We start from the raw sequence: 8,344 nt of genomic DNA on the forward strand, positions 1-8,344 counted from the left end.
CACCGCGCCTCGGTTCACGTCCCAGAACTAGGGCTTGGGCCGGCTGAAGCCCCGGCAGGGTCAAGTCTTGCTTCCAGAGGTTACTTTCAAAAATCATCGAATCTGTCAGGCCTGGTATGGGGGAGGGGGCCCTTTTTATTTTCTTAAACAACTTCCTGTTGAGGAGAGGGAATGGGGGAGGGCCTCCTCCCCCCTCCCCCCTCGGCCGCACCCCTTCAGGGAGACTCCCTGGTCCTTTGGAGGCGGAGGTGGGGGGCTCAGGTATGAGAGGGCACTGGGTCTCTGCTCCTAGGACTGGGGCAGGGGCGAGGGGCTCCTGGGGGCCTGAGCGCGGCGTCCTGGCAGTGCCTTCCGGTCTGTGCGCGGGCTGTGATCCTGACCCTTTTCTTTCCCCAGCAGGGCAGCTGGCCTGGAGCTAGAGCCGGGCGCGTGCCATGGCCCCACACTGGGCTGGCTGGCTGCTGGCTGTGGGGCTGTGGGGCCTGGGCTTTGGGGCTGAGATGTGGTGGAACCTGGTGCCCCGCAAGACGGTCTCTTCCGGGGGTGAGTGTCTGAAACCAGAGGAGACAGACCGGCTGGGGAGAGGGGCCAGGAGGGGCTGCTGAGGGGAGACGCTGAGGGGCTGCCCCTTGACTGTGCCCGCTTCACTCTGCTGTCAAGGCCCCCCGAGGCGTGTGACCCAGTTTTGACCCCAGGGACTTAGAACTGATGGTCCGGCCCAGGACCTGGGCTACCCCCTGCCTCTGACGCTCAGGACCGGCAGGCCCCATTCTGCACCCCTCTCCCCGTGCCTGCCTTCTGAGGTTGCCACTCTCACTGAGAGTCCAGCCAGAGAACCCTGAACCAGCGTAAGCTCGCAGCCAAGGCCTGCGACCTGGTGGCCCTGGGTGGGTGTGTGTGCACGTGCTCGTGTGGGCGAACCACGGACCTGACAGCCCTTACTGTGCGCGCACCTGCACCAAGGGGTGATGTCAGGTGTTTGTGTCATCCCCGCGCTCTGGGGACCTGGGGTGAGCTCACCTCCCACAGGCGGCACTCGGGTGCTAATGAAGCCCTTCCTTACCTGACTGGGCCCATCTTTGGTTCCAAAGACTAAGCTGGTTTAGGGGGACCCTGAGGACGGGTCGGCAGCTATTTGGGGGGCCGACACAGGGGTCCTGTGACTATGTGGATGCCGTAGTGCCCTGCCTGGTGAGCGGCAGCACCCTCTCTGGTCCCAGCCTCCGGTCTCCCCTGCCATCCCCGCCTGTTCCGGGGGCCAGCTGTGCTGGTGTGTCGGGCAGCCTGGATTTGTATGAGTGGAGTGGGGGAGGGGGGGTTTCTAAGACAAGGAGCACTCACAACTTCTGTGTGCCCTGCCCCGCGGGGTCAGGGGCGGGGTCTGGCTGGACTCTGATGTGGGCAGTGGGCAGCAGAGCAAAGAAGGAAGAGGCAGCTGTGGAAGCTGGGAAGGAGAATGCCCAGCTCTGCAGCCAGAGGCGCTGCTGGCCTGAGAGTGGGAGCCATAATTCTGATGGCTTCCTCTGGCCGGAAGCTGTGGCTGAGATGTCCTTCCTTCCTCCTCACAGCTCAGATGTGCCTCCTCCCAGGCTTTTCCCAGGGAAAGCAAGGAGGCCCACAGGAGCTGTCAGCCAGGCGGCAACTCAGGAAATGCGCTTTATTGCCCTCAGGGCACTGGGCTGCATTGCTTGTGGGGTTGCTAGCCCTAATGTGGGGAACAAGGACAAGTAGGCCCAGGAGACCATTGCATAGAGCAGCGATTTTTCAACCTTTTCATCTCATGACACACATAAATTAATTACTAAAATTCTGTGGCACACCAAAAACATAGTATTGTATTTTTGGCCAGTCTGACCAAATATATATATATAATTTTTGATTCATTCATACGGGATGGCTACTGTTATATTGCCTGTTGTCATTTTTTTGTATTGGACAATCTAAGGGAAAAGTGGTCAGTGCCCCTGACTAAAATAGTTGGGCATGGTTTTTGTTGTTAATCCTCACCCGAGGATATTTTTCCATTGATTTTTAGGGAGAGTGAAAGAGAGAGGAGAGGGTAAGACAGAGAGAAACATTGATGTGAGAGAAACACATCGATTGGTTGCCTCCTGCATGAGCCCTAACCAGGGCCCGACTAGGGAAGAGCCTGCAACCAAGGAATCGAACCCGGGACCCTTTAGTCTGCAGGCTCAAGCTCTATCTACTGAGCCAAACTGGCTAGGGCAGGTATTGCATATTTTAAAAATCTTATGGCACACTGGTTGAAAATTTCTGGTGTAGAGGAAGACTGATTTGGGGGGGGCCTAAGAAGGCCCACCTATCCACAGCCTTGCTCACTCAGAGGAAGGCTGATTTGGGGGGGGCGGTGCCTGGAGCCCTAAGAAGGCCCACCTATCCACAGCCTTGCTCACTCCCATCTTGTCCCTGCAGAGCTTGCCCCAGTGGTGCGGCGGTTCTCCCAAACGGGCATCCAGGACTTTCTGACGCTGACCCTGACCGAGCAGACCGGGCTCCTGTACGTTGGGGCCCGGGAGACCCTGTTTGCCTTCAGCATGGAGGCTCTGGAGCTGCAAGGAGTGGTGAGAGGTGGGGGAGCGGGAGGCACACAGGCCCGTGACAGGCAGGACCCCAGAGGCTCATGGTCAGGCTGCCCCTTGGGAATTTGCTGGGTCTGCAAGGCCACCGTGGGCAGAGTGCGCGAGTTGTCTTGCCGTCTGCCGCACTCATTAGGTTCTGCTACCATGGGGCCGTGTGGGGCCTATGTCCTCTATGAAGTCAGATCCCAGGGTTGGGGACCATGTACTGTCACTTGGTATTCCTGCGGCTGCCACAGGCCATGCTTGGGCACATGCTCAGTGTACACCTGTGACGTTGCTGAGGTGCCCGTCCTGTCCCCAGATCTCGTGGGCAGCTCCTGTGGAGAAGAAGACCGAGTGTGTCCAGAAAGGGAAGAACAACCAGGTGGGTGCTTGGGACAGACCAAGGGAGCTGGGGGCAGGAGCCTTTGCCTCCCCCTGGCTGGGCCTCATGGCTCACGCACTGCCCAGGGCTTCCTTTTCATTCCTGGTCTGGGTCCTGAACTCCGTCCAGTCTCCCCCATTCTCGGCCCTCTTTTAACTGGACCCCCCATTCTCGGCCCTCCTCTTTTAACTGGATCCCCCATTCTCGGCCCTCCACTTTTAACTGGACCCCCCATTCTCGGGCCCTCTTTTAACTGGATCCCCCATTCTCAGGCCCTCCTCTTTTAACTGGATCCCCCCATTCTTGGGCCCTCTTTTAACTGGAACCCCCATTCTCGGGCCCTCTTTTAACTGGATCCCCCATTCTCAGGCCCTCCTCTTTTAACTGGATCCCCCCATTCTTGGGCCCTCTTTTAACTGGAACCCCCATTCTCGGGCCCTCTTTTAACTGGATCCCCCATTCTCGGGCCCTCCTCTTTTAACTGGACCCCCTATTCTCTTTTAACTGGATCCATTTTTCTCCCCAGACGGAGTGTTTCAACTTCATCCGCTTCCTGCAGCCGTACAACGCATCCCACCTGTATGTGTGTGGCACCTACGCCTTCCAGCCCAAGTGTGCCTACATCGTGAGTGCTGCCCCTCCCTCTGCCCTGCGTGTGCTGCTCTGAACGCTGGGCCTTCTGCACCTCATTCTGTCTCTTCCCTGCCTCAGGACATGGTCACCTTCACCTTGGAGCGTGGAGCCTTTGAGGATGGGAAGGGGAAGTGTCCCTACGACCCGGCTAAGGGCCACACTGGCCTCCTTGTGGGTGAGTGGCCCCCCTGCGGTAGGCTGGGTGTCCCCAGGGCTCATTCCCATCCGGGGCTGTGTGGCCTGCGTGTATGTTCACTGGTCTGGCTGATCCTCTGTCTCCATAGATGGCGAGCTGTACTCGGCCACACTCAACAACTTCCTGGGCACAGAGCCCATCATCCTGCGTAACATGGGGCCCCACCATCCCATGAAGACAGAGTACCTGGCCTTCTGGCTCAACGGTGAGCCCCTAGGAGCTGGAGCTGGCGTGGGCACTGGGGGAGCACTGGGGGGGAGGCATCACTAGGGCCTCGCTAAGTCTCCTCCCCTTCCCGTAGAACCTCATTTTGTCGGCTCTGCCTACGTCCCGGAGAGCGTGGGGAGCCTGACTGGGGACGATGACAAGGTCTACTTCTTCTTCAGCGAGCGGGCCTTGGAGTACAACTGCTACATGGAGCAGGTGGTGGCCCGTGTGGCCCGAGTCTGCAAGGTACAGTCTGTGGCGGTGAGCGCTGGGAGCCCTGCCAGCCGGGCAGGGCTGACTGCCAGTGTCTCCTTGTCATCTGCCAGGGAGACGTGGGGGGCGCACGGACCCTGCAGAAGAAGTGGACCACCTTCCTGAAGGCACACCTGGTGTGCTCGGCCCCCAATCGCCACCTCTACCTCAGCCACCTGCAGGCACTGCACACCCTGCAGGGCACGTCCTGGCACAACACCACCTTCTTTGCGGTTTTTCGGGCACGATGGTGAGCTGGCCGGGAGTCATTGGGGGTGGGGAGAAGCAGGTCTTCAGGTTAGGGGTGGTTTGTGGTGCAGGCCTCTGGGCGGGGCCGGCTGGCCAGTTTTCTGGAAGCCAAGGAGGATGTTGGGCATCTGCTCCCAGTGGGACATGGGTACCAAGCCTGACCCTTGGGGTCCCTCCCTTGCTGTGACAGGGGTGATGTGGACCTGTCAGCAGTCTGTGAGTACCAGTTGGAAGAGATTCAGAGGGTGTTCGAGGGTCCCTACAAGGAGTACCACGAGCAATCCCAGAAGTGGGGCCGCTACACCGACCCAGTACCCAGCCCACGGCCGGGCTCGGTGAGTTGCCCCGGAGGGTGCACTGCTGCCCTCAGCCCCTGTGCTATTCCCACTGACTGACTGCCCTCCCCGCCCCCAATCTCCAGTGCATCAACAACTGGCACCGTCACCACGGCTACACCAGTTCTCTGGAGCTGCCCGACAACACCCTCAACTTCATCAAGAAACACCCCCTATTGGAGGAGCAGGTGAGGCCCCTCTGGGGCCGGCCCCTGCTCGTAAAGAAGGACACCAACTTCACCCACCTGGTGGCTGACCGCGTCACGGGGCTTGATGGAGCCTCCTATACAGTGCTGTTCATTGCCACAGGTAGGCACGTGGCATGCGGGCCTAGCTGCTAGAGGCTGGCTGAGGGCCTGTATGCCTGGATAGGGTGATCTGGGGATGCCCCGGGGCCCTTGGGCTCTCTCGTTGACACCTGTCCTTCCCCAACCCCCTCACAGGAGACGGCTGGCTGCTTAAGGCTGTGAGCCTGGGGCCCTGGGTCCACCTGATCGAGGAGCTGCAGGTGTTTGACCAGGAGCCTGTGAAAAGCCTGGTCCTGTCCCGGAGCAAGGTAATCATCAGGCCCCGCCCGCAGCTCTTCCTCCACCTTCCCTAGTCTGTGCTTGGCCCTTTCGGGGCAGGGGAGGCGCTCCAGGGCCCTCGCTCAGCTGGGGGCGAGCTCCCGGTCAGTCCCAGTGGATCCTGCTCCCCGGAGGCCGTGTACATGGCCAGGTCCCAGCGAGGCTGCGTTCCCCCCAGTCCTGACCCCCATGCCTTCCCCCTTCCCTGAGGTGCACTCGGCACCTTTCCCTTTTCTGGCCTGTTGCCGCACCTAAAGTTTCACATGCTCCCCTTTTACCAACTGTTGTGGCTCAAATTGTTCCCCGGAACATGGAATGATGGTAGAAAGAAAGTCTGGTTGAAGAAACACAGATTAGCAGTCACCATGCAAACAGGAAAACACCTTATGCTCGGCTGGTACTATTGTGAGGGCTGCCGGGCCTTGCGGAAAACATACTTCCTGCACTATTTATACCGCACTGGAGCCGTGTGTGTGTGTGTGTGTGTGTGTGTGTGTGTGTGTGAGATTATACACAGCACCACGGGGCTACTGTTCCTCTCCAGAAAGGTCTCCTTTATAAGGTGCTTAGAATGGTGTCTGGCTTGTAATAAGCCCTCCCTGCGTTCTTTGGTCCTTAGATTTCCATCCTTGGTTCTCCCTTCTCTTGGCCCCTTTTTGCCCTGTGCTGCCCCCAGCAGTCCCAGCTGTGCCCATGCTGTGTCCGGGCCTGGTGGGCCCGCTCCTATGCCCACTGCTTCTCTTGCAGAAGCTGCTGTTTGCAGGTTCCCGCTCACAGCTGGTTCAGCTACCCCTGGCCGACTGCGTGAAGTACCGCTCCTGTGCCGACTGCATCCTCGCTCGGGACCCCTACTGCGCCTGGAGCGTCAACGCCAGCCGCTGTGTGGCCGTGGGCAGCCGCTCCGGGTGAGCGGGCTCTCCTCCTATTGGGACCAGGAGGGGAGGCAGGTGGTGGGAGCAGGGATGCTGATGGACCGTCTTCCCCAACCAGATCCCTGCTGATCCAGCAAGTGACGATCTCCGACACCTCGGGCATCTGCAACTTCCGTGGCAGTAAGAAAGGTGAGCCGCCTTCTGTCCCCCTCCCAGCGGGATGGGCCCGGGGCCAGAGCTGGAGTGTCTGCACTTCCCTTTGGCCCTGGGTTTCCTGCACTGACTCTGCTCCCTCTCCTCTCCCGGCCGCTGCAGTCAGGCTCACGCCCAAGAACATCACGGTGGTGGCAGGCACAGACCTGGTGCTGCCCTGCCGCCTGTCTTCCAACCTGGCCCATGCCCGATGGACCTTTGGGGGCCGGGACCTACCTGTGGAGCAGCCTGGCTCCTTCCTCTATGATGCTCGGCTCCAGGCCCTGGTCGTGATGGCCGCCCAGCCCCGCCACGCCGGGGCCTACCACTGCTTTTCGGAGGAGCAGGGGGCACGGCTGGCTGCCGAAGGCTACCTGGTTGCTGTGGTGGCCGGCTCCTCACTGACCCTGGAGGCCCGGGCCCCCCTGGAAAACCTGGGGCTGGTGTGGCTGGCTGTGGTGGCCCTGGGGGCCGTGTGCCTGGTGCTGCTGCTGCTCGTCTTGTCACTGCGCCGCCGGTTGCGTGAGGAGCTGGAGAAAGGTGCCAAGGCGGCAGAGAGGACCCTGGTGTACCCTCTGGAGCTTCCCAAGGAGCCCACCAGCCCCCCCTTCCGCCCTGGCCCCGAGACTGATGAGAAGCTCTGGGACCCCGTTGGCTACTACTATTCAGATGGCTCCCTCAAGATTGTGCCTGGACACGCCCGGTGCCAGCCGGGGACTGGGCCCCCTTCCCCGCCTCCTGGCATCCCTGGCCAGCCCCTGCCATCCCCAACCCGGCTTCACCTGGGGGGTGGGCGGAACTCAAATGCCAACGGTTATGTGCGCTTACAGCTAGGTGGGGAGGACCACAGCGAGGGGCTTGGGCACCCCTTGCCCGAGCTGGCGGACGAGATGAGGCGCAAACTGCACCAGCGCCAGCCCCTCCCGGACTCCAATCCCGAGGAGTCCTCGGTATGAGGGACCCCCACGTCGGTGGGGCAGCCTGGGGGCCGTGGCTCCTACTTTTGCACAGGCACCAGCTACCTCAGGGACATGGCGTGGGCACCTGCTCTACTGGGACGGATCCTGCCCAGCACCTGCTCGCCCATGAGGACCTGCTCTGCTCAGCACGGGCACTGCCACTTGGTGTGGCTCACCAAGGCACCAGCCGCCACACGGCGTCTTCCTCCTCTCTGTGAGGGGCTGTGAATCACAGACACGGGACCCCAGCAGCCAAACCTTCAGGACAGAAGTTGGAGATATGGGTGTGTTTGTGTATGTGTGTGTGTGCACGTGGGTGTGTTTGTGTGACCATCTTCTGTTTCTGTGGAGTCTTCCCTTGGCCTGGGGTCCTCCTGGTGAGTCATTGGAGCTATGAAGGGGAAGGGGTCGATCACTTTGCTTCTCTTACCCCCACTGTCCCCAGGAGGGGCAGGGATGTACATATGGGGGTGGGCTGGGCAGGGTGCTGTGCCCCTGGGGGAGTGCAGGGCTCTGGGGTGGGCCTCGTCCTGCTTCCAGGGTGGTGAATGTTTTCAGGGTTCAGGGGAGGGAGTGGAACCTCCTGTGTGTTTGGGGGAAGGGAGGGAGGGCCTCCCAGTGGCCCTGGGGTTCCTGGTATTTTATACTTGTCCCCCTGGCAGGGCTGGGAGAGGTGTGGGGGCGGGGGCGAGGGTGGGCATGCTGTGGCTATGGCATATCCTCTCCCAGACCTGGAGGAGGGCTCCTAACAGTGTAACTTATTGTGTCCCCGCGTATTTATTTGTTGTAAATATTTGAGTATTTTTATATTGACAAATAAAATGGAGAAAATGAAGCTGACTGGAATGAGACTTTTTTTTGAAATATATTTTATTGATTTTACAAAGAGGAAAGGAGAGGGATAGAGAGTTAGAAACAT

At 60.0% G+C, this 8,344-nt stretch overlaps 1 protein-coding gene across 1 annotated transcript; it reads left to right on the top strand.

The window, feature by feature from the left end:
* The first annotated feature begins 161 nt into the window (after positions 1-161).
* Positions 162-8,260, top strand: SEMA4C (sema domain, immunoglobulin domain (Ig), transmembrane domain (TM) and short cytoplasmic domain, (semaphorin) 4C). The gene is made up of 14 exons (XM_005862218.2): positions 162-543; positions 2,434-2,582; positions 2,902-2,964; positions 3,491-3,589; positions 3,676-3,772; positions 3,882-3,998; positions 4,095-4,246; positions 4,327-4,502; positions 4,692-4,836; positions 4,923-5,145; positions 5,280-5,392; positions 6,150-6,307; positions 6,393-6,463; positions 6,590-8,260. The coding sequence occupies exons 1-14, from the start codon at positions 435-437 to the stop codon at positions 7,420-7,422; spliced, it is 2,505 nt and encodes an 834-aa protein (XP_005862280.1). The 5' UTR covers positions 162-434; the 3' UTR covers positions 7,423-8,260.
* The last annotated feature ends 84 nt before the right edge of the window (positions 8,261-8,344 follow it).

This window comes from Myotis brandtii, unplaced genomic scaffold, assembly GCF_000412655.1.
Source record: "Myotis brandtii unplaced genomic scaffold, ASM41265v1 scaffold1612, whole genome shotgun sequence".
Lineage (NCBI taxonomy): Eukaryota > Metazoa > Chordata > Mammalia > Chiroptera > Vespertilionidae > Myotis > Myotis brandtii.